At 33.6% G+C, this 25,862-nt stretch overlaps 2 protein-coding genes across 2 annotated transcripts; both read left to right on the top strand.

The window, feature by feature from the left end:
- Nucleotides 1-1,876: 1,876 nt before the first annotated feature.
- On the top strand, nucleotides 1,877-8,428 carry UVH1 (Restriction endonuclease, type II-like superfamily protein). Its single transcript, XM_085712938.1, has 9 exons — nucleotides 1,877-2,876; nucleotides 3,458-3,681; nucleotides 3,879-3,964; nucleotides 4,193-4,357; nucleotides 5,497-6,300; nucleotides 6,498-6,608; nucleotides 6,701-6,961; nucleotides 7,354-7,577; nucleotides 8,031-8,428. The coding sequence occupies exons 1-9, from the start codon at nucleotides 2,008-2,010 to the stop codon at nucleotides 8,239-8,241; spliced, it is 2,955 nt and encodes a 984-aa protein (XP_085569064.1). The 5' UTR covers nucleotides 1,877-2,007; the 3' UTR covers nucleotides 8,242-8,428.
- Nucleotides 8,429-11,973: 3,545 nt separating this feature from the next.
- LOC146919503 (glutamate dehydrogenase 2) lies at nucleotides 11,974-19,700 on the top strand. The gene is made up of 8 exons (XM_085712937.1): nucleotides 11,974-12,213; nucleotides 12,303-12,416; nucleotides 17,368-17,664; nucleotides 18,189-18,305; nucleotides 18,589-18,839; nucleotides 18,932-19,007; nucleotides 19,094-19,180; nucleotides 19,268-19,700. Exons 1-8 carry the CDS (start codon nucleotides 12,106-12,108, stop codon nucleotides 19,451-19,453), a joined length of 1,236 nt encoding a protein of 411 aa, XP_085569063.1. The 5' UTR covers nucleotides 11,974-12,105; the 3' UTR covers nucleotides 19,454-19,700.
- Nucleotides 19,701-25,862: the final 6,162 nt, after the last annotated feature.

The raw sequence follows: 25,862 nt of genomic DNA, 5'->3' as shown, positions 1-25,862 counted from the left end.
AAAAAATATTGTAACTCTCTTTTTCTATTATTTCTAACAAGGTAGAAACTATTCTTCTCCAAATATTTCCGAAAAACAATTCAATCATAAAATTAAATCATACTTCGTAGAAGTTAACATATAGATTTGAGATTTCATTTTCTTAGAGACCTCACTAAGATGGAGTGAGTGAGCTAGTTCATTACAAAACAAATGATCAAGTATGTATATATATATATATATATATATATATATATATATATATATATATATATATATATATATATATATATATATATATATATATATATATATATATATATATATATCTTGCTTCATAACACAGAACCTTTAAATAGGAACACATTTTAGCAACTGCAAGATAGATTAAAAGTGTATAAAATGATAGATCAAACTGATTGCAAAATTGCAATTCATATTAAGGGATGATTCAAAATTAGTTTCTAAGACAGTAAACATTTTCTGTTATGCATTTTATTCTCCTTTTTGTGATAACATGTTAATGATTTGCTTTTTTTTGTTAATTTTATTTTATTTTTGCTCTGATATTGATTTTACTCTTGCTCTGGTATCTATTACTTAGTGTTGATTTGAAATATGTCATCTTGGTGCTCTAATGATCAAATCTATAACTCTGATCAGGATGACATAAATTGGTTTGAACTTTGAATATTAGTTAGTGTTGATTGGATATGTAACGTTTGCTTTAATGTTTGTAACTGAAGCTTCTTATAATATATTATATATACACTTCATGCGGAATCCATGAACATTGTTCTTGTTACACAAGTAGGCAAGTAGATTTCTTAGATAATATCAGTCTTATGTCTTTGCTTCAATCTTCAATATAATAACTTGGTGAGTGATTATTGTAACTTATGTATTTAATTTGCTTGCACATGAGACCTCTATCGAATTAGTAGAACATGGGGCAGTTATGTCCGGTGAAATTTGAACAGCCAAATGAAATAAATCTGTGTAGGTAGCTTCTAAAAATGGAGAAACCAATTGAGGTGATTTTAACCTTCCAAATTTTACAATTGAGCCATTTTGGACTCCAAAATTTAGATGAGCGACTTTGACCCCTTTTTGATTTATCACCCCCCGCTTATATTTTGACCAAAATTGAGGTAATGTGGATTTTTTGTTTACTCCTGGCATGTGCTATCATTGGCAAACTTCACTTTGTTCTTCTCTGTCCAACTGAATTTTGTGAATCAATCAATATCTTATGTCTGTCATATGACAACACATGTCATGCGTAAAGAAATAAGAAATAGAAAGGTTTTAGTGATGGGATCGACACCATTCTTCACTAAACTCATACATCTTGATAACCAAACACAACCTTCATTTGCTTACACCATTTGTCACAGTTCTTTCCATCCAATATGGTAAGATTCACCGAAAATTGCCCACTTGATTGCGTAGTAATTTGAACACTTAACATGACTTGAACAATGTTCTTGAAATCAGATGTTGAAACAAATTCACTTTTGTTAACACACATACATTTAAAAAAAACAAAGAAAGAGTTTTGAGAAGATCGTATTCACATGGATTGAATTGTTATTATTATTATTATTTTTGGATAAGTTGTTTATTATTATTGTTAATCACTTCACTATATGTACTATTACACATTTACACTTTCACACATTAGTACATCATAACTGAAATAAAAATCAGTTGGTGATTAACTAACTCTATTTTCAACATTTATCCATAATTGGTGACAATTTTAAATGTTGAACACGAATTAAACACATATTTTCAAGTTTCGATAATAAGAAGGTGTATTAGCAAAAAAGAAGTGTACTGATAGCATTACTCCCAATAACAAGTTTCTTAACAATTTCGCGGGCACAATTTCGCAGTTCACAATTTCGCGGTTCATTCGTTTTGCAGTTGAAACTTGGAATGCTTCATTCCTTCAAGAATTTTCAATTCCAAACCTAAATTTTTCAAATTCAAACTTCTTCAATTCGCATCCATTATTATTCATCAATGGTTCTTCAATTCCACGAACACATAATCACAGAACTTCTAGAAGACAACAATGGCGGACTCACAATTCTCTCATCAGGTCTCTCCTTATCAAAACTCATCTCCTCTCTTCTTCTTCTCCACTCTTCTTCACAAGGCACACTTCTCATTCTCTCTCCTTCTCCCACTCTCAAATCCAAAATCAATTTCCATCTCAAAACCCTAAACCCCCAAATTCACCAAATCCCGACTGAAATCACCGCCGACCTCGCCGTTAACCACCGTCACTCTCTCTATTCCTCCGGCCACGTTTGTTTCATCACTCCTCGAATCCTCATCGTTGATCTTTTAACAAACAAACTCCCTACCTCAACAATCTCCGGTATATTAATCCTCAATGCACATTCAATTTCCGAAACTTCCACCGAAGCTTTTATTGTAAGAATTTTCCGTTCGTTTAATCGCGATGCGTATGTTAGAGCATTTTCTGATCGTCCTCAGGCCATGGTTTCTGGTTTTGCGAAGGCGGAGAGGACGATGAAGTGTTTAGGGTTACGGAAGTTACATTTATGGCCGAGGTTTCAGGTTTACGTGAGTCAAGAACTTGAAAGGGATCCACCGGATGTGGTGGATATTAGGGTTCCGATGACGAAGTATATGGTGGGGATTCAGAAAGCGATTGTTGAGGTTATGGATGCGTGTTTGAAAGAGATGAGGAAGACGAATACGGTTGATGTGGAGGATTTGACGGTGGAGAATGGGTTGTTTAAGTCGTTTGATGAGATTGTGAGGAGACAGTTGGATCCAATTTGGCATACTTTAGGGAAGAAGACTAAGCAGCTTGTTTCTGATCTTAAGACGTTGAGGAAGTTGTTGGATTATCTAGTCAGGTTATTTTTGTTGTTTATTCTCTCATTGCATGTGCATTTTATCTGCTCATCGATGTTTTAACTTGCGGTTGTAGTAATAGTTGCTTTGTAGTTCTTTGTATTGTGGAGAATCACGGTGAAATGTGGTTTCAATTGCAGTTATAGAAAATTTCGTAGACTAGGGCTCTGTTTGGTGAAAAATAACAGATAGCGGATAAGTTAGCTTATAGCAGACGAACTTATGGCAGATAGCTTATAGCGGATAAGCTAGCTGATTGAATTTGTAGTGTTTGGTAAAATTAGCGGTTGAACTAGCTTACGAATATGAAATAACATAAAAAAGATATGTTTAATTGATATTTAATTTTCTTCAATTAAGAGAACAAGGGTAAAATTGAGAGAGAAAAATCATAAGCTATAAGGTTTAAGCTATAAGTTATTTGAATTAGCTTATTGAAAAATGGTATAAGCTCGTGAGAAAATGACGGTTACCAAACATGTATTTTTTAGTTAGATGAGCTTAGAAGATATCAGCTATTGATTGCGGCTGCAGACCCTTTTTTATCATGAGCACTGATTGTTGTGTGGTTTTTTACTGATAGGTATGATGCGGTGACTTACTTGAAATATTTGGATACACTCAGAGTGTCGGAGAGTTTTCGTTCTGTTTGGATATTTGCAGAGGCAAGCTATAAGATATTTGACTATGCAAAGAAACGTGTTTATCATCTTGTGAGGTCAGATGGTGTGAAATTGAACGAGTCTAGTAAGAATGTCAAAAACAAAAAGAAAAAAGGCAAAGGGGATAATGAAGACACTGAAGAAGGTAATAACTTATCGTTATGTTTTCTTTGGTTCTTTAATCTCGCATAGGTTGTGATTTTTGGCTTTGCTTATTTAAATGAAAAACTAGCATTTAAAAAAATAAAAGAGGCATAAAGGAAAGGAGATATGCCATGCCAAGCTGTGGACTGCATTTGTTTTTTTTTTTCCTTAATTTTGTTTTGCATGCTTGTGTGGCAGCTGATGTCACTGCCTCAACCAGTTCAAATCATGGCATAGTATTGGAAGAAGTCTTGGAAGAAGCACCAAAGTGGAAGGTCTTACGTGTGAGTCAGTGAGTTCCTATTCTAGAAAGTCTATGGCTTATCATCGTTTTATTTGATTTGGAATGCAAGACAGACACTAATTTGGCATTGTTTTGATTTGACTAATGCTTTTCTAGTTCGTTTGGATTTTCAAAATAGGATGACCTGAAGCGGGTTATGGAAAAATAGTTTAATTTGATAAATGTTGGATATTTTGGGCTGAGTCTTGATTTGATCATATCACTATAGGATATTCTTGAAGAGGTAGAGGAGGAAAGACGAAAGGAAGGCATGTTGAGAGAAGAAGTGTTGGCTGAAGGTGAAGACACCGACAATGGCATTGTATTGGTGGCATGTAAAGATGAAAGGTCGTGCTTGCAGCTTGAAGAATGCATCACCAACAGTCCAAAAAAGGTTGTCTTTTTTTATGTCTTCTTATAAAATAAGGTGTGATATGAGTGTAATTCCGGATTATTTAATCAGTGCAGTAGTCAATTTTGTATGGTCTAGTAGCTCATCAGCTTCGTTGCACATAGCCAAACTAATCCTAACGAATTCTATGCTGAAAAACTCAAAGAGTTTGTTCTGATAGTTTTGTTTCTTTGAAATATTATAAATCTGGGGCAAGATATTATGGAATATGCATCGTTGATGGCAATTTTGGATAATAAGGTTAAAAGAATATTTTAGAGAGATTTTAATGCGCAAAATCTGCAAATCAGTATTTTTCCTGTGAGCTTTTGGTATCGTTTCTTTTCATTGCAGTTCATGATTCTGATATGTGATGATTACCATGGATTTTATTCAAAGTGGAAATAACATAATGGGACAAGTAATTGCTCTCTAATTTTATGAAATTTGTGGATACATATAATCTGGCTTTACTAGAATACTAGATGAGTTTTCATAGCTTCCATCTGTAGCAGTGATTGACTGAATATTGGCAACTCATTCGTTCAATTTTATTGGCAGTGATTGGATGTGCACTTGTACTGACTGTAGTCTATAGCAAAAGGCTGTGATGCTATTGAAGCAGTTTTTTTATCATCTTCGATGTGATTCTCATTAGTTCTTGTTTTTAATGTTTAAATGCTTCTTCTATAATTGTATGAAAGTTACTTATTGTTTTATGGAGAATGTTAACCAGTGCCCCCGGGGCATTGGTTAAGCACCAAAAGAAGGAAGTTTTTGTTAAAAAGTAATGTACTTATTACTTGATCAAAAGTGACAGTTTATAGTTCCAAGACAGAAAATTCTATTTTTGCATTCCTTAACCAGTGCCCCGGGGGCACTGGTATAGCTTAATGCTTTACTTTTGGGTCTTGTTAACCAGTGCCCCCGGGGCACTGGTTAAGGAATGCAAAAATAGAATTTTCTGTCTTGTTAACCAATGCCCCGGGGGCACTGGTTAACATTCTCCTTTACTTTTTTTGTGATTATGATGGAAGTGTGCTATTCTTGGTTCCTTGAGTTTTTGCTGGTTGATAGTATATAAGAGTAAGACATGAAGAAACTGACTTTCATATTTTGTCTATTGTTTTTTTATTGTGAAGGTCATTCAAGATGAATGGAAGAAGTACTTACTGAACAAAGTACAACTGCGTGATGTAGTGCATAAGAAAAAGAAGCCAAAGGATCCTAAGGGTTTTGGGATTCTTAATGGAGTCACTCCCATATCCCTTGGACAGAATACAGAAACTGGCGGCATCAATAAGCAGGAGCATGATGCACTTCTGGCAGCAGCTTCGAAACTGCGAAATCTTTCTGAAAAAAATCATGTTGTTGAAGATACCCCTCAGTCTGATTTGGGTGGACATGTTCGTGGAAAAGGCAAGAGAAAATTGGGGAATAGAAATGGCCCAATCATTATTGATGGCTCTAGTGTTCAGAGTAACAATAAGGAGGAAGTGGCAAGTGGTAAAACTGGGATATCCGATTCAAAAAATAAAGCCCACATGGGTGAAACTAGTGCTGTCAGTAATGATAGAGTTTGTGAAACCAAACACGGGGGGATATCTGTAGACGATGCAGTTCTTCGGAGGCATACCTTTCCTGATGCCATGGCAAGAGATGGGAAGCCACTACCACCAGTACATTTTTATGCCCTTGAAAGTGATCAGCCTATACTGGACATATTAAAGCCCTCTATAATTGTCGTTTACCATCCAGACATGACCTTTGTAAGAGAAATCGAAGTCTACAAAGCTGAGAATCCCTCTAAAAGGTTAAAGGTATACTTTATTTTCTATGAAGATTCTACCGAGGTTCAGAAGTTTGAGGCAAGTATACGTAGAGAGAATGGAGCATTTGAATCTTTGATCAGACAAAAATCTATGATGATGATTCCAATTGACCAGGTTTGTTTTACTATAGTTGTTTCCCTCATGTTTTTCTTTTTGATTCTGGTTGCTGCTTCGGTCCATTGTTCTGGAAATGGCTGCCTTCCGTATAGGAATGTGGATAATGGGCATGGAAAGTGATCAGCCTATACTAACTTTCATCTTACATTGTTTTCCTCTTTTCTGATTGGTGCTTTTGTCCTGCTGTTTATCAGAGTGGGCATGGTTTAGGATTTAATTCTACCCTAGATTCAGATTTAAATACTACCCAGAACTCAATAACCAGAAAAGCAGGTGGGAGAAAAGAGGTTGATAAAGAAATGCAGGTTTGTGATATTTTCTTATCTTTGATGTCTATCTATTCTATGCCTCATATACTTGCCATGGATTTTATAGTTTGCGAATTGCAACATTTCAGGTCATTGTGGACATGCGGGAGTTCATGAGCAGCCTTCCAAATATTCTTCATCAAAAGGGAATGCGCATAATTCCAGTGACCCTTGAAGTTGGTGACTATATCCTATCACCATTAATTTGCGTGGAAAGGAAAAGTATTCAGGATCTCTTCCAGAGTTTCACATCAGGTCGTCTATACAACCAGGTGGAAACAATGGCCCGGTATTATAAAATACCGGTGCTCTTGATTGAGTTTTCACAGGATAAGAGCTTCTCATTTCAGGTTTGCTGACTAGTATACAACTCTATCTTCTGCTTTTACTGTCTTGTTACTATCAATGGCTTGTTCATATTCTGGGGGTGGGATGTTGTTTTGACAGGTAGGCAACCCATTTATAAGAATGCTTGCCGTTACTGTTTTGGTCCAAATTAGTACTAAATATCTGGGCACTGGGCATAATGTTTGAATTTTAGTATGACTTGTCTGCTGCTAGAAAGTTATTGTTTTTTTTTCATTGCTAGAAAAAAAGAGAAAATGAAAATAAATAAATAAATATAAATGATTACTCAAACAAGCTATATCATACATGGATATATTTATAATGTACTACTTGATTAGCATTTGTTTTGTGGAATAGCGAATGACATTTGATCTGTCATGGATATCTTTACCAGTCTGCCAGTGATATTGGTGATGATGTGACGCCCAATAGCATTATATCAAAGTTGTCATTACTTGCTCTACATTTTCCCCGGCTACGTATAATCTGGTCTCGAAGTTTGCATGCAACTTCTGAAATATTTGCTTCACTAAAGGCAAATCAAGATGAACCAGATGAAACAAAAGCAATGAGAGTGGGTGTCCCGTCAGAAGAAGGAATTGTGGAAAGTGACGTGAGGTAAGTTGCTATTTCTTAGTTTTATATTTCTAAGGTAGCTTCATGCTGCCAAGGGTGAAATGAAAAGTGAATCTCATCTTGCATATAAATTTATTGTAATTGCAAGAAACATTGGTGGATTGTTTTCTCCATAGTTTTAAAGCCATGTTGGTGCATCTCCTGTTTCCATGCTCATGTGATATAGGCTTATTGCAATGCTAGCAACAAATATTGATTTGTGCAGGCTTTATATAATTTTAGGCAATTTTTTCACTAATTAGAATTGCCATGTCTCAACAAGAATATTTCCTTGCCTATCAATATGCACAGGTTTCATGCATGACTGCACAAACATTTAAACTGTAGAGCTCAGGATGTTGGAGTCTTTCTATCAAAATGTGTCACTTGAGTTTCTAAGCACTGATTCATTTTCTGTTCCTAATGTAAATTTTGGGGTTAATGCTGTGATCACAGGGCTGAAAATTACAACACATCGGCTGTGGAGTTTCTAAGACGACTTCCTGGTGTTACAGATTCTAATTATAGGGCCATAATGGATGGGTGTAAAAGTTTGGCAGAACTTGCACTTCTTCCAGTAGAAAAGCTAGCTGAAATAATGGGTGGTCATAAAGCTGCTCGTACCCTTAGAGACTTTCTAGATGCTAAATATCCCACTTTGTTGTGAGGCAAGCAAGACAATTCATTTGTCGAAATGGTGCTGACAATTTATTCAAGTTTTCTATTATTTATCTATTCTGCATCAATATATCATCATTGGGTCTATTATTTCTCATGTTCATGTTTCATTACTCCAGTGTAATTTTTAAATTATGTGTTACTGTATTATTAATATTTCATTACATTTGTTTATATGTGTATTCTCATTGTCTCATTAGAATTTTACAAATGCATCCATTCAAATTACACGACAAGGCCACTTTCTTAGATTAGTTCCTTAAATATCTCAATAAATATCTATGTGGTGTGATTTGATTGGATGTATATGTAAAAAAAAATACATTAATGGATATAAATTAATCTCTTCACATATTTAGCTTTTTTTTTAGGGTTTCGCATATTATTCTCTTCACATATTTAGCTTCTCTTTTTTTAGAGGGTTTCACATATTGCTAATTTTATTGAGAGAGCTGACTGCCGTGTTATTCTAGTTTGAGAGAGCCGACTGCCGTGCCAATTGCAACTTTTCCTCCCTTCTTATCATGTAATTAATTACTTCCATTAAAATTTCCAACTTCAAATTTGAACCATAACAATAAAATAAAACAATAGAAAAGGGTATTTTTTTTTCTATGGAAAAAATCTGGTTGAAAGTGGAGAATCCACCTTACGTATCCGAGAAGTTGCTATGGAGATTAGTCAATGTTAAACATAGTAGAAATTTTGTACTTATAATTACATGGTAATCTAAAAAAAAAAAGACGTTGAGAGTTAAGTAAGAATTCAATTTGTTGAAATGGACCTGACATATTGATTATTATTATACTTTTAATACATAATAACACCCGACTAATGTCACCAATTTTGAAATTAGTAATTATAGGTGTACATCCTTTTGATACCCCACCATTGATGGTGATTGATGGTGGTCGGCCGACGGAAATCTCTTGCAATTTAAGGTGGTTTGTAGTGAAGCTTCGACAATCTCACAATGGTTGGTCGTAGAGCTCGGACAAAGTCATGGTTGTTGGCCGGCTCCTACCACCAATTGTAATATTAACTTTTTTTTTTTTGGGGTACAATGTATTATTAACTTATTAATACTCCCTCCGTCTCTAAATAATAGTCGTTTAAGGTTTATGCACGAGTATTAAGGAAATGATTAATTGTGTTGATTTTGATGGTAAAATTAGTATCATTTACTAAAACACCCTTATTAATTGTAGTTAGTGGAGTAGTTAAGTTGGATGAAATTCAATAAATAAGGGTAGGGCTGGGCAAAAATGGGTCGACCCGAATTAACCCGAGTAACCCGATACAATTTTAAGCATTCGGTTCGGGTTAATTCGGGTTACGGGTTGATCGGGTAGACATTGTGGGTTACAGTGGGTCTATTCGGTTCGGTTCGGTTTATGATTTTGAACCCGTCGGAACCCGTTCTAACCCGTTCAACCCTAATTTTTCATTTTATTCTCATAGCCCAATACTCTATAGCCCAAGTTTTTTCTCCTAAGCCCAATATTGTTTCCCTTTCCTCTATAAATTCCATACTTCAACACAAATTTTATTAGAAAACCCTAGCATCAGCCGCACATACAACTTCTTCCAATTTCTTCTTATACTTTTCTGATCTTCCCTCAAATCACATAATTTCTTTCTCAATCTTCAATTTCTCTCCAGATCTTCTTCTCTGAATTATCTAACGCTTAAAGTTTTCATTTTTAAAGATTCCTTGAATGATATGTTTGCTATTTTCCTAATCTTCTTCTCTGTATCATTCCTGGATCTACAATTTATTATTTCTATTTTCTAGAAGCTCTTTTTTCCCCTTTTCTCCATTCAATGTGATATTTATTTGACATATCAAATAATTAACTGGAAAATTATATATATATATATATATATATATATATATATATATTTGATTTGATTGCAACCATAGATTGGAAAATATGTGGCCCAGCAAATTTAAATCCAACAATTACTGTCCAGATTTATAAAGAAAATTAATTGGACGAGGACAAAAGATATGCCAATGAATCGATGAAAAAAAATAGATCTGCACCAAAAAAGGAAAATAATGAGCAAAATATTTTAAAAAAAAATCGATTTGATCCAAAAAAATCATATTGGATTGTGAGGTCAACCCGTTAAACCGAACCGACGAACCCGGTAACCCAAAAAAACCGAACCCGAAAAAACCGAAAGTTAATAAGGGTATGTTTGGGTCTTGCTCTCTAACCCGAGGGTTGCTTCGGATTTGGGGTTTGGGCCCGAACCCGAACCGACCCGACCCTATGCCCAGCCCTAAATAAGGGTATAATAATAAAAAATAATAATAAATGCTGCATTGGTATTCTAAAGTGACAATTATTTTGAGAAAAAGAAAAAAATGGTAAAGAGACAATTATTGTGAGACGGAGGGAGTATATAATTTGAAAAGAAATTTTTTATATGTTGAACAATTTCATTTTTGTACTCTAAAACTTCAGCAATAGATGCTTTCATTTCTAAAACTTTTGTAATAGACTGACGCTTTCATTTCTTTTGAGAAATAAAGAAGATTTTTATCCGTTTGCACAAGTATTTATTTATTTATTTATTTAGAAAAACGTTTTAATCTTTTTTCATAGTATTTATTTTTTTCCATTAAAGATACATCTTGAAGTTTATTGCATGATATTTTTTTTTTAAAATTTATACTATTTTTTTCATAATTTTTTTTTAATAATAGGTCCACAAGTAATAAATGTTAAAATCACTAAGTTGTACGACTCTATCGGAGTTTGACCCTGAGTTTCCCACTTATGTGTAAGTTTAAAAACATTGTAGATAAATAGTTAGTTTAAAGTTCATGCTAACAAATCTTATAAAGATATTATTTAAGGAATTCATAAAGAGAAAGATTGTCTTGAAAATACATGTAAAAATAATAAATACTCCATCTATTATTTACTATAAACATATCCAACAAAAATCATATCATACTAAAAAAAAAATTGTAGTAATAAATTTATCAAAAACTTGTGTTATTTTATCATGTTAATCTCTACATTTATTGATATCATAAGATAGAAACATAATATACGTCTTCCAACGTACCTTACATGAGATATTTTTGTAAAAAAAAATCATTAATGCACGTTGAATTTTGAAAACAAAAAGACTTGTATTTAGAGAAAAAATATATTTTATAATTAGGTACTCAAGAGTCAAGAGTACACATTTCCCTTTTTTTTTTTTTATAACTACAAATTTCTTTTTATCACTTAAACAATATTCAAAGATATACTCATTTCGTTCTAAAATACCTAGTATTTTTGCAATAAAAATAAATGGAGTGTTTGTGATTTGAACGTCAGCCTCTACATTGTGTCTCTACCAACTTAACTATGTTTACAAGGACTCGACCTTTTCAATTTTCAACACAATATTATTCTCTCTTCCATCTATACACTTATCTTAATATATATGAAATAATCAAGTATGTGAGTTAATTTAATACATATGAATTACTTAACAATTCAACAATAATATATAGACACCTCAATTTTTCTTACTCATTTAACATTTCATTTTCTTTCTATATAAACACTTCGTCAATTTATCACATATCGCATATCAAATCGCTATCTCTAATCTCTATCTTTTTCAAGATGTATTTACTTTATGAGGTGTCATTTTCTTTGACAATTTCTTTAGTATAATTATTACAAGTGTATCCTCGGTTACGTAATCAATATCGTGTTTGTGAATTCACGTGTGTAAAACCTTTTCAATTAATAAAAGTAGGAATTCAGTTTCATTTTTGTTTGAGTATCATCACTGTTACATACACTAAACTGAGTCAAACATTCATTCAGCATCAGCCATGAACGCTCTTGTTGCCACCAACCGTAATTTCCAACGTGCATCTAGAATTCTTGGTTTGGATTCCAAACTTGAGAAAAGCCTTCTCATTCCTTACAGAGAAATCAAGGTTTTTTGTTATTTCAATTCCATTTTTGTTTTGTTTTTCTATTCTTTTCATTTCGTATCTATATTCATCATTTTTATGTCATTTGATAGGTTGAATGTACGATCCCAAAAGATGACGGAAGTTTGGTTTCATACGTCGGTTTTCGGATCCAACATGACAATGCACGTGGTCCTATGAAAGGAGGAATACGTTATCACCCTGAGGTTTTCTTTCTTTCTTGTAATGATTTAATATTCATGAGTTTTGTCAATGTTTTTGATAGATATTCATTATTATTAAAATTGAAAACTTGAAAATAAACTATCACTATTTTGAACAATTGATGTGTTATAGTCGCGGTTGTTATTGCGATTGCGATTATGTCTTACCGTTATTATTGTGGTGGTTCATGCAATCCTAAGTATTGTATGAAATCACAGATTAATGTGATTATTGCTAATGCATTTTCAATTGTAATCATGACTGCAATGATCTCTAAGTTTTAATATTGTGGCGATCCATTACTATCCTTAGTGTTATGGTCGTCATTTTAAAGATCTTAAAATTTACCGATAAATGTTGGATCAAGTGGCAAGAAGTTTGGTGCTCCTTAATTATGATATGAGGTTGAATCTTTTATATGAAAAAGTCCATGTTATTCTTTTATTCTTATCTAGCGTCTAAACGACAAATATAAGTCTAAACAACAAAGAAAAAGAATGTAATTTTAGATCAAATATAAGCTTAATTTAAAACTTCAACTATTAGTAATGAACTATAATAAGTCCAATATTTTTGTTTCCTAAATGTTAATCCAAATTTGTTTTTCTTATAATAAACATTCTTTAAAAAAATTCTTACGTGTTCCAATCTTTTAATTCCAAACATGAGACACATGCTGCATTTTATCCTATTCATTAACTGTTTCTCAGAATATATGAATAAAATGTAGTTTGTCCAAATTTTCTGAGCAGCAAAGAGTGTACTGGTGGACATGAGCTGAACTTGAGAATGGTTTTCTATCATTGGAGCAGATTTTAAATATTTTCTGAGTCATAAACTTGTAAAAGCAGTTTGTAAGTTTAACTGCATCATGAATGTTTCATCATCAATTTATTCAGCATAGATCTTTTGATTGTCATCAAGACTGCTATTCTCATGCTTTATGTTTGTAGTTTTGATTATGTGATATCAGTGGGACATATAACACACAAACTCACAAGTAAACTAACAAAGAGAACAATGGAGAATTTCTTTTAACACACTAATCTTATTTACTCAAACTTGATATGTCACAATGGTACAAGCATGGCCTTTTATAGGCAAAATACTAAGACTATTCTTAATGACTAAGCATACTTAGCTTCCAAGTAATTATACAAACATAAGACACCTAGTATCCATGTGTTGCTCTTTTATGCAACTCTTAATTGTTAAGTAAACTTAATGGACAAGTAAGTTACTAATAGCTAAGTATTAGTGTTCAATTCAAACTTTGCAACTTAAGTGGCAATCTTATCTCATAAGCCACATCATACTTCTAAAATCTTCTAGATTATGCTTGATTTAATTTTCTAACATTGCCTCCCTTAAATCAAGCTTCCAAATTTGTCATTCCAAGCATTTTCTTCAATTTGTAAAATAACTCAATCTTCAACGATTTTGTAATAATATATGCAATTTGCTCTTCAGTGGGACAGAACTCGATCACCACTTCTTTTTCAGCTATCAGTTCTCGTATCTTGTGAAACCCGATATTAATACCTGGTTTTTGTTTGTAACCTTTAGCCACCAACCTCGCTTTATAGCGATCAATCTCACCATTGGGTTTGTACTTTGTCTTGTACACCCACTTCACCCCTATCGGCTTCTTGTCTGCTGGTAATTCAGTCAGCTCCCATGTTTTATTCTTCTCAATTGCATTGATTTCTTCATCCATAGCTTTTATCCAATTTTCATCATCGGAGGCTTCTTTAAAAGTAACTGGCTCACAATCTGCAAATAAAGCAAAGTTGATAATCTCTTCATCAGATGGGTCATTATCTGTACCCAAAACACAATCTTGCAATCGAGCTGGTAATCTTCGATTTCTTTGTGCTCTGTTTGATGTTTCTGGCTCATCAGGTTCGTCTGGTTCATCAGGTGTTGAATCTATATTCTCAGCCTCCTCTTCATAATCATTTGGAGTTACTATCGGCTCCTTTTGTGACTTTGATGACCAATTCCACATTCCTCCTTCATCAAACATCACATCTCTGCTGATGATCACCTTCTTTGTTTCCGGATTGTAAAGCTTGTAGGCCTTTGAATTTGAACTGTATCCAATAAAGATACATTTCTCGCCTTTATCATCTAACTTCTTTCTGATTTGATCTGGTACATGAACATATGCAATACATCCAAAAACTCGAAGGTGTCTGATTGAGGGCCTCCTTCCACTCCATGCTTCTTCGGGAGTCTTTTCTTGAACACTTTTTGTTGGACACCTGTTCAAAATATAAATTGCAGTAGCAAATGCTTCTGCCCAAAATTCCTTTGGCATTTGTTTGGCTTTCAACATGCATCTCACCATATCCATGATTGTTCTGTTCTTTCTTTCAGCTACTCCATTTTGTTGAGGAGTGTATCTGGTGGTTAACTGATGTTGGATTCCATGTTGCTCAAAGAAATTTGTGCCGACGAGGTATTCTTGGCCTCTGTCTGTTCTGAGTGCTTTGATTGAACAACCACTTTGTTTTTCTACGAACGCTTTGAATGTCTTGAAGGCATCAATAGCTTCTGATTTCTGCTTTAGAAAATACACCCAAGCCTTTCTGCTAAAATCATCAATGAAAGTAATAAAATATTTGCATCCACCAGGTGTTGGTATTTCAACCGAGCACAAATCTGAGTGAACGATCTCCAGGAGTTTCTTTGCTCTCCAAGACTTTCCGGTTGGAAATGATTCTCTATGCTTCTTTCCAATTTGACATGTCTCGCATACACCACTTGGAATGTTCACAACAGGCAAACCAGAAACATATTCTTTTCGTGACAGATAATTCAAGCCAGAAAAATGAAAGTGACCAAATCTCATGTGCCACAACCAATCATCATTTGGAATTATTGAACTCAAGCAAGGAAATTGATCATGTTGAATTTTCAGAGGGAATAGGCGGTTAGATGACATTTTTACCTTTGTGATGAATCTTCCATTTCTATCGATCAAAGTGCAATAGCCTTTGTGAATCTGCATGTTGTAACCTTTCTCTGACAGTTGTCCCATGCTCAAGAGGTTGTGATGAAGACCAGGAGCATAGAAAACGTCGCCAATAAAATTTTGCGATCCATCTTTCAATTTGATAGCAATTTGGCCTTTCCCCTCAATTGGAATATTTGAATTATTTCCAAACTTCACGGTAGATTTTACCGTTTCGTTCAGAGAAGAAAATAATTCCTTTTTCCCACACATATGATTACTACATCCGGTGTCCAAATACCAGATATTTTGTTCTTCCGAAAGTGTATTGCTTGCTAAAAATAAACTGTGTTGATTTTGGGAAGACTCACCAGAGGATTGATATGAGTTCTCTACCATGTTTGCCTGATGTTTATATCTGCAATCAACTGCTTTGTGCCCGTACTTTCCACAATTAAAGCAACCATTATTTGTTCTCTCTTGGTTGGAATAACCTCTTCCTCTGCCACGGTTGTTGGAACCAAAGTTGTTTCCACCTCTTCCTTGATGTGATTGATTGAAATTGTTGTAATTGTTGTCTCTCCATTGGTTGAAGTTGCCACGTCCTCTTCCTCTAAAGGTTCCTCGACCTCTACCTCTGAAATTTCCTCTTCCTCCATTGTTGAAATTATCACGTGCTCTGGCTTCACCCATCTGACTGGATTCAGCAGCGTTGTTGAGGTTCACCTGGCTTTTCAAGGCTTCCTCCTTCACTTTTTCAGTCTTCTCTAATATTCGATTGACGTGGCTTTCAATACTTCCCTGCAACTCTGCTACCGACAAGGTATCGGTATCGTGGGATTCTAATATCGTAGTCACCACATGATCAAACTTCATCGGCATGGTGCGTAGAATTTTCTCCACCACCTTGCTATCCGGAATATCTTCTCCATACACTCTCATCTTGTTGACAAGATTAATAACACGAGTAAAATATTGTTCCACTGTTTCAGAACTGGACATTTCGTACCTTTCATATTCTCTACGCAGAGACTGCAGCTTCGATTTCTGAGCTTTCTCAACTCCTTTGTGTGACAGCTTCAATATGTCCCACGCCTCTTTTGAAGTCTTCGCATTTGCTATTTTGCCGAAAATTGAGTAATCTATTCCTTGAAGAATTTGAGATAGTGCCAGCTGGTCCCTTCTACGAGCAAGTTCATCAGCTCCTTGTTGCAAACCAGACTCCACATAGCTCCAGATGTTGTGAGCTTTAAGATGTGTTGTCATCATAAATTCCCAATAATTGAAATCTAATTCAGAATTCAATTTGGGACCGGACCAAACGATATTGAAATTGTTTGCCATATCTTTTTCAAAATATGCTCACAATAACTTTGACACAGTGAGAACTCTTTTGTTCCTCACACACTCGGACTATTTTTGACACTGACTTTGACAGAGTGAGAACTATTTTGTTCCTCACACAATCAAACTATTTTTGACGCTGACACTTTGCAGGACCTAACCTGCTCTGATACCAATTTGATATCAGTGGGACATATAACACACAAACTCACAAGTAAACTAACAAAGAGAACAATGGAGAATTTCTTTTAACACACTAATCTTATTTACTCAAACTTGATATGTCACAATGGTACAAGCATGGCCTTTTATAGGCAAAATACTAAGACTATTCTTAATGACTAAGCATACTTAGCTTCCAAGTAATTATACAAACATAAGACACCTAGTATCCATGTGTTGCTCTTTTATGCAACTCTTAATTGTTAAGTAAACTTAATGGACAAGTAAGTTACTAATAGCTAAGTATTAGTGTTCAATTCAAACTTTGCAACTTAAGTGGCAATCTTATCTCATAAGCCACATCATACTTCTAAAATCTTCTAGATTATGCTTGATTTAATTTTCTAACATTATGTATGAATGTAAGTTATAAACTATTTACCTTGCTTTCGAGTATCAATGTACCAAAGTGTCACATTTTTTGGTGCTAGGTTGACCCTGATGAAGTGAATGCTCTAGCTCAGCTAATGACATGGAAGACAGCTGTGGTAGACATTCCATACGGAGGAGCAAAGGGCGGAATCGGCTGCAACCCGAAGGATCTGAGCATCAGCGAGTTAGAACGTCTCACTCGTGTTTTCACCCAAAAGATTCATGATCTCATTGGCATTCATAGGGATGTTCCTGCCCCTGATATGGGAACTAATTCACAGACAATGGCTTGGATTCTCGATGAATATTCAAAGTTTCATGGTCATTCACCAGCAGTTGTGACTGGCAAGCCTATTGTAAGTGTAAAATAATATTTCATAATCACTGCCAACTGTAGTTTTAGGCCCTAAGTTGGATAAACAACTTAGTTAAGTGCTTATAGTATAATTCTTATCATATAAATAGTTTTGTATAAGCTATTAACAAAAGATAAAAATAAAGTCAAATTGTTTTAAAATAAGCTATAAGCTGTTTTTACATGGTATCTTTGAGAGCTTATGGCAATAAGTTGAAAACTGCTTATAGACATATCATAAGCTGTTTCCATAAGCTCTCAAACAATCTCACAAATGTTTATGCCAGACCCAGTACAGTAGACAAGCTAAAATAATCAATTTAAATATCCTCTTAATCAGATTAGTCTCGAAAACATGGCGAACCAAGGCTAAGGCTTGTTGTCTAAATTTTGTGACCAACGAATAGGAGGATACATGCTGGTTCACCTATTTTTTTTTTATGCACAATCATAGTTTTCTTGTATACAAAATGATAATTTAGCATCCAAGATTCAAGAAATTGGTTTGAAACATTTGGCCTGTAGGATCTTGGAGGTTCATTGGGAAGAGAGGCCGCAACAGGACTGGGAGTGGTTTTTGCAACAGAGGCTTTATTTGCTGAATATGGGAAGTCGATTTCTGATATGACATTTGCCATCCAGGTATTTCTTCACTACGCCATCACTATGATATCCAATATATGACTTTCATCAATAAAGTGTTGTCAATTGCGGACTGCGGAAAATAACAGTTTGTTCAAATTCTGCTACGCAACAGCGATATAGCGCCTCTATGGTCCGCTATTTCACAGTATTTTGTTTTAAATAGCCTATGGATGAACTATGGCGATTTGTTCAAGTTCTGCCATGCAATAGTGTTACAGCACTGATATTTAACAACACTGCATCTATATGACGTTGATTATTAATATGATACACTTTTTAGGGGTTTGGCAATGTGGGCACCTGGGCTGCAAAGGCAATTTTTGAGAGAGGTGGTAAGGTGGTTGCAGTGAGTGACATCAATGGTGCTATTAGTAATCCAAATGGGATTGATATTGCTGCTCTTCTGAAACACAAGGCAGGCAATGGAAGTTTGAAGGATTTCTCAGGAGGAGATGCTATGAATCCAAATGATTTGCTTGTTCATGACTGTGATGTTCTCATTCCATGTGCTTTGGGAGGTGTTCTCAACAAGTATGTTTTATCTAAGTCACCTTAGTTTATAAATCATCATTGTTAAAATAAATTGTTGGTGTAATTTCAACTTCATCTATTGTTTCTTGAAGGGAAAATGCTAATGATGTGAAAGCAAAATTTATTATAGAGGCTGCAAATCATCCAACTGACCCTGATGCTGATGAGGTAAGGAAAGGATATTGAAGAACTTAAAATGAGTCTCACATATTTTTCACTTCAAAGTGATTTTTCATTCTTAAAATTTGTTGCAGATACTGTCTAAGAAAGGAGTAATTATATTACCAGACGTTTATGCCAATGCTGGTGGAGTGACAGTAAGCTACTTTGAATGGGTTCAGGTAATAGTTAATAAGATCAGTGTAACAGCTCTTTGAAACATGTTCCTATTGAAGTAGATTTTAAACTTCTCTATATGGTTTGTGCAGAATATTCAAGGATTTATGTGGGATGAAGAGAAAGTGAACCAGGAGCTAAAAAGGTACATGACCAAAGCTTTCAATGACATAAAATCAAACTGTAAAACTCACAACTGTGACTTGCGAATGGGAGCTTTCACTCTTGGACTCAACCGTGTCGCTCGCGCTACACTTTTGAGAGGTTGGGAAGCTTAGAGAAACACCACCACCACTACTTGCTATATAAGCTTGTAGCTGCAGTTTTCTAGTTTTTTCCCATTTTACCTATCTGTTCTCAAATAGTCTCTTTTTTTCTTGTCATTTATTTATTGTCTTAGTTCAGTTTTAGTTCATTGTTTAAGTATAGACATAGTTATATGATTAAATTATCATTCGTTTTTGCCTGAGAATGACAGTTATATGTTACATTATCATTCATTTTCAATACACCTTTTTTGAATCAGTTTTGTTTATTTTACTTGCCTTGTATGTTGACTTGATACCACCATTTTCATGAGATGAAGCTAGGATGACAGAGAATTATATTAGGATGACACATTGCCATGTATTATGGAAGTGAGAAATTATGGGTTGGAATCACTTTAATATATGGGTTATTAAAAAGTGAGAAATAACCCATTTAAGGAGTATGTTAATATGGCAAATTAATATTAGTATCCCTTTAATGTAATGGGTTGGAATCACTTTAATGTAATGTATGGGTTGGAATCACTTTAATGTAATGGGATACTAAAAGGAGTATTTTAAAGTGGAATCACTTTAATGTATGGGTTATTAAAAAGTATTTAATATTTAAGGAGTCATTTAAGGAGTACTTAATGTTACATTGCCATTTAAGGGAGTACTTAAAAGTGAAAAAAATTTCTCACTTTATTAACTAGTTATTAACTAGCAATCACTTTTTTCTCCTTTTCTCATCTTTTTTGTATTATGTACTCATTGCCATGTATAGTAGCTAGTAACCTTCTATTGATCACATTGACATCCATATTCTCTTTAGTTTCTTGTATTTTCTATTCCACTGCCACTAAGTGCAAGTATTAGTTGGCTCTTGAAGAGGAGAGCAATTGCTTGTTGTTTTCATGACCATATCATACGTGTGTATGTAATTATGTATGTATATTTGTGTATTACCCATGCAATTGCTCCTTGAAAAATGAAATAGAAAAGGAATAAGGGACACGTATAACAAGACTCCACCTAAAGTCGATAGTTGAGTTGTTTAGGTGAACTTAATTTACACATTGCATATATAAGTTGCATTTTGCATTACGATAGTTTCAATTGCATTATGTATAGTCTACACCCCTTTTGAACTTGGTTTAGTTTTAATTCCACCTGTCATTACTTATTTCATTGTTTCTGAACACGTGGGGAGAGCGGTTTAATTAGGGTGGGAGACATTGGAATTGGAATTATATATCATCACACTTACGCATAGATGAATACGATGGTACCTTATAGAGCAATAATCATCAATCATATCTTCATCTCCACTATTAACTAATTAACTTAGGTGGTTTGTCACCATTGGTAGAAGGTGGTTCATGCTATGCTATAGTATGATAATATCAATTATTTTGCACTCAAAAATTTAAAAGTGTGTCGACACAAATAGCAGAGCTAGACACTTTCCAGCTGTCAAACAAGTTTCATACCTCATAGGTCCCCATTTTTTAAAAAATATAATAATATTGAATTATATTTTTGTTAATAAAAATCAAAAGGTCAAATAATATTGGTTATTTAGTTTCTCTGGCAGAACTGCAAGTTATTTTTCCCAGCCTTCAGATGACATGGAATAATGACTTTCGACATATTAAATGTGAATCAAATTGCAAATCAACTTTGACTTTAATTAAGGAAGGAGTTCCGACAACTCACCCCTATGCACCGGTTATTGACCTCATTAAGAGATTTATTGATTATCCTTGGCTCGTCTTTCCATCATTCATTGAGGGAAGGTAATAGTTGTGTGCATTGGTTAGCGAAATACGGAGTAAGATTGGAGGGTGACTCGATTGTTTGGAGGCAATGTCCAACTCCTTTTTCGACTACTTTTATTGTTGACTCTATAGGGACTACTTTCCTCCGAGTTTAACTTGTGTGTTTTTTTTTTTGCTTTCCCATTCATAAAAAAAGAAGAGAAATTCACACATGTTAAATACGAATAAGAGAAATATTATAAGTTCAATTCTGTATTCTAATATATCAAATGTTTTTCGTCTTCTTCTTATTTAAGTATTTGCAAGATTCTCTTAACAAAATATCCCACTTTGTTTATCCCAATTTTGAATTTATAAGGAATATACCACAAAATATAACTTTTGGACCCAAAAATTACCACTTTTTAGGTGAAAAAAGATTTGGTTAGAACCAAAATTGCAATGATGCATAAAATTTCGAAACATAAAACCTCGATTTTAAAATGGGATACTAAAATCTTGTTTCAGGTGAAGTAGATGACAAAAAGTTCATTTACACAAAAAATAAAAATAAAAAATGTGTACCTTGTGAAAGAATAACACCAAAATTTTACTATTATTGAGTGAAAAATTCAAAAATTTAATCTCCACGATTACTCTATCCGTTTCTTTTCGGTCGTCATTTTAAGGTTATTTATACATGAGTTGGTATCTTCTCTATTTGGAGAGAGATAAACGCAAAAAAAATAGATATTAGGTGTCTTCACCAAGCGAGATCATTAATTAGTGTTTAAACTGTGCCCACCATTTCTTATAGGAAATGAGAAGATTCTACCGTATTGATACACAATTCAGGTTTGCTTCATTTACTTACCATTCATTTACTTTTCATTTATGAGAGAGATTGACACATGTAGAAGATTAGTAAGAGCATCTCCAATGAGGGGTTCTTACTTAACAAGGACCACTCCCCGTTAAGGACCATCCATTGGAGGAAGAAAAATTGAGTCCCCGTTAAGGAACGGACAACTATATAAGGACCCTCTCTCTCCTAGGTAACTAACGGATCCCACGTTTAAAAAAGTAATAAAATGTGTACTACTTGGTCCCACTTGCATAAAGAATTAATAAAATGTGTACTACTTGGTCCCACTTGCATAAAGAAGTAATAAAATGTGTACTACTTGGTCCCTCTTGTAAAAATGAGTAATAGATAAATTATTTTTGTTTAATATGTAAAGATTGTGGGACATATTTAAGTATTTTTCATTGGAGTCCTTATTAGTGTATTGTCATTGGAGTCATTGAGTCCTTAATAGGTACTTTTATTAAAAAATTATAAATAAGTGATGTGTCACGTGGGGTCTATTTAAAGAGTCCTTGTTAGGGAACTACCATTGTGGATGCTCTAAGTCATACTAATATAGTATCACTTTTGTCTATCTCTCTTATAAATGGACAATAAATAAAGGGTAGATAAATGGAACAAACCCAAACTCTTCCCTCCATCCCTAATTTCAAGACTCGTTTTCACTTTTTCTTTGTCCCTTAATATAAGATTATTTTCAAAATTCAACAAATGCATTAATTATTTCTTTACAAAAATACTCATATTTCTTTCTTATTTTTTTTTCGGTCAGGATATTTCTCTCTTATTATATTGATATTTGTTGGGATACATATGTAAAAGTAATACAATTTTTTGACAAATTTATTACTGTAACTACTTCTCTCAATGCTCGTGAATTTTAGTGGATTGTCTTATAGTAATAAGAGAAAGTTTTGTTTTTTTAGGGGAATACTGGAGATAGTATTTACTATCTCATTCAACATATTTATTTCTCTACGATAAGTACTTGAGAATATTATCAATAAAATAATAATTGATATTTTATTAAACTTTAAAAATTATTGAATCTCAAATACTGAATTGCACAATTATACTGAATTGTGTCAAATTAATACCGTTATTTTGGCGTTCGTTTTTTGTTTTATTGGTGAGAGACTTTGGTATTTGATTTGTCCCTTATTGTTGATAAACTTCATAATGCGGTTTTGAATTTGATGAGTACTATGGGAGAACAAAGGAGCGGCTCACGCTGGTTTATATTTTCTGAGTTGGTTGATGGGATGCCATATATGAATTATGCAGGTAAAGGTGTGACATGTTGCTATCTTGTGGTGCAAGATGGAAATGAATTTTTAGATTGGAGTAGTAATAGTGTAATAATAAGTAATAAAGCCACACCTCCTCTCCTTCTCAAACCCTAGCCGTCACCCTTTTCTTCTTCTTGTCGGAGGGGTGGTTTAGGGTCAATTTAGACCAAAAAATCACCCCTCCGAGTTGCTTTTCCTTCTATCCTATTTGAATAAAAGATTTCACATATTTTCTGTTTTTTTCGATTTTTTTTTTATTTCGTCGTCTGAACGACTCTGTTTGCTTTGATTTCCCGTCTTTGTGCGGTGTGTTTTGATTTCCCGTCTTAGTGCGGTGTTTATTTGATTCAAGTTGAAAGATTAACTTTGAGCAAGTGGAGATCCGATCAATGACAATGACTTTGGCGTCGTCAACGTTGCAGATCCAGAGACATGAGTATTCCGAAGACTTGAATATAGTCATATTAGTCATATTTGTAGGCATAGATACTTTGCCGTTTTATGCTATTAACATGGATGTTGTGAGTTTGTTCGCAGATTCATCCTTTTTGTTTTTAGCGAATTTGGATTTGTATTGTATCGATGTACTTTATCAATTTGAATGAATGAATATCGTTTACTTTTGTCAAAAAAAAAAATTAATAAAGCCACACTAGCATAATGCGTCGATTTTTTGTTTTTACCCAACCCTCAATGAAAGATGGTTTATATGGTGGTGTGCAACATGTTATGGTGAAGTTCTCTTTATAGTCACATTGTCAATAGTTTTGGAGTTCGATCCGAGGTTGATCAAGAATGACAGCTGAAGTTGGAGAAAGAAATAGACTTTCTAACATGCACATGTGTTATCTCCTTGTTGTTGAGAAAAATAGATTTTGAAAAAATTTAATCCTAATAGCTTTTCATTTTAGGGTCAAAATAGATTTTTTTTATAAAATGATTTTTCTAAAAATTCTAAACAAACACTTAAAAATGAAAAAAATGATTTTTTTAAAGGAAAAAAATAGATTTTTTTTTTTTAAAAAATCTGAACCAAACGGCCCTTAGTGATATCCTTCTTCTTAATAACATCAAAATATGCGCTAGTTGACAACAACGGTGTAAATATAATGATGTTAGCGATTCATATTGAATGAGAAATTGTTTAAATTAAGTTTGAGTAAATCAATTTGTTGTAACCAAAAAAGAATGATGATGATAAGAGGAAAGAAGAAGAAAGTGTGTTCTGCTTTTCAGCTTTTTTTAAAACATTTAATCCTTGCCTTTGATTGTATTTTTTCCACGTGTCGTACATCTATAACTTGAAATGGGGTAAATTGAGGAAAGCTAAATGGAGCAAAGATGAACTCATTCCCTTTGTCTTCGAGGAATAATAACATATAATATAAGTTTGTACCCAAAAAAAAAACATATAATATAAGTGATAATTTATTGAGAAATGTTAGCAACACACATTTTAACATACTTTCTTTGATTAGTTAAAATTTACATGAGTTCCACTAAATCATGTGACACCCATGTAAATTTGGTGAGATTCGTGTGAGTTTTAATCAATCAAAGAGAGTGTGTTAAAATGTGTGTTACTAGCATTTCTTGATAGCTTATACATATCAAATATTTAAAGTTATTGGTGGAGGCAAAGAGTCAATGTCTCTTGTTGGTCATATTGATCATCAGGTATTTGACTCCCAATTACTCGTTGTAATTATATTTTTTGAGTCTACTAGACGCTTCAAAGTATTGCACAGTTTATGTCACTTTTGAGTCTGATATGAGACTAATCTTCAAATAAAGAGCAAGACATCAATTTTTTTCACATAACTGGTTGGACTTCCTCCTAAATGAACAAGTCTAAAAATCGAATTCAAGTTTATTTATGAAGGAGAGACATACTCCCTCCGTCCTAAATTATAAGCAAAAAAATTTCATTTTCTTTGTCCCAAATTATAAGTAAAAAAGACCAACTTTTATCATATTTAATTATGTTTTATCAAAAAATTATCTTTTCCAAAGGAAAGTTAAATGCAAAGTGCATTCAATTTGCTCTCTTTTTCATTTTCTCTATAATCAACTACCAATGAAAATTGTTTTTACATCTTCCTAAAAAACTTATTTCAAAGCTAACACATAAAACTATGTTACAAACTACTATATTTTAGTTTTCTTAACAAGTGTGATTTTTTTTTCTTCTTATAATATGGGACGGAGTATAGTGTTACCAAGTTTTCCAACACTATATTGTTATATTATCCCTAAAAGTTACCTTTTTTATTTCTTAAATAATATCCTAAAATACTTGTCGGCATTTTTGTTATTTTAAATCTCTATGAAATGAAGTGAGATCACGATGATGAAAAAACACTTATAAAAAAAAGAAGAAAAGAACACGTAATTATGACGATGACACTCGATGAACTATCATAGGGAGGGAAGTTTACGTCTATCTTTGTAGTGTCTTTAAGATGATTTGAGATGTGCTTAAAGCGTCAAATATAGTTGGATCCAATTGAATTTTTTTTAAT

Source organism: Medicago sativa, chromosome 5 (assembly GCF_051527215.1).
Source record: "Medicago sativa cultivar Bolivia chromosome 5, Bolivia_mono, whole genome shotgun sequence".
Taxonomy (NCBI): domain Eukaryota; kingdom Viridiplantae; phylum Streptophyta; class Magnoliopsida; order Fabales; family Fabaceae; genus Medicago; species Medicago sativa.
The sequence above is the reverse complement of the archived record's forward strand: the minus strand, read 5'-3'. Positions and strand labels throughout refer to the sequence as shown.

What these genes read in the sequence shown, in the direction of transcription:
- UVH1 (XM_085712938.1), top strand. Translation starts at nt 2,008, where the DNA reads ATGGTTCTTCAATTCCACGAACACATAATCACAGAACTTCTAGAAGAC. An exon ending in TTGTTGGATTATCTAGTCAG is followed by an intron (nt 2,877 to 3,457) that starts GTTATTTTTGTT and finishes TTTTACTGATAG; the next exon opens with GTATGATGCGGTGACTTACT. An exon ending in TCACCAACAGTCCAAAAAAG is followed by an intron (nt 4,358 to 5,496) that starts GTTGTCTTTTTT and finishes TTTATTGTGAAG; the next exon opens with GTCATTCAAGATGAATGGAA.
- LOC146919503 (XM_085712937.1), top strand. Translation starts at nt 12,106, where the DNA reads ATGAACGCTCTTGTTGCCACCAACCGTAATTTCCAACGTGCATCTAGA. An exon ending in TTGTGACTGGCAAGCCTATT is followed by an intron (nt 17,665 to 18,188) that starts GTAAGTGTAAAA and finishes TTTGGCCTGTAG; the next exon opens with GATCTTGGAGGTTCATTGGG. An exon ending in GCTACTTTGAATGGGTTCAG is followed by an intron (nt 19,181 to 19,267) that starts GTAATAGTTAAT and finishes TGGTTTGTGCAG; the next exon opens with AATATTCAAGGATTTATGTG.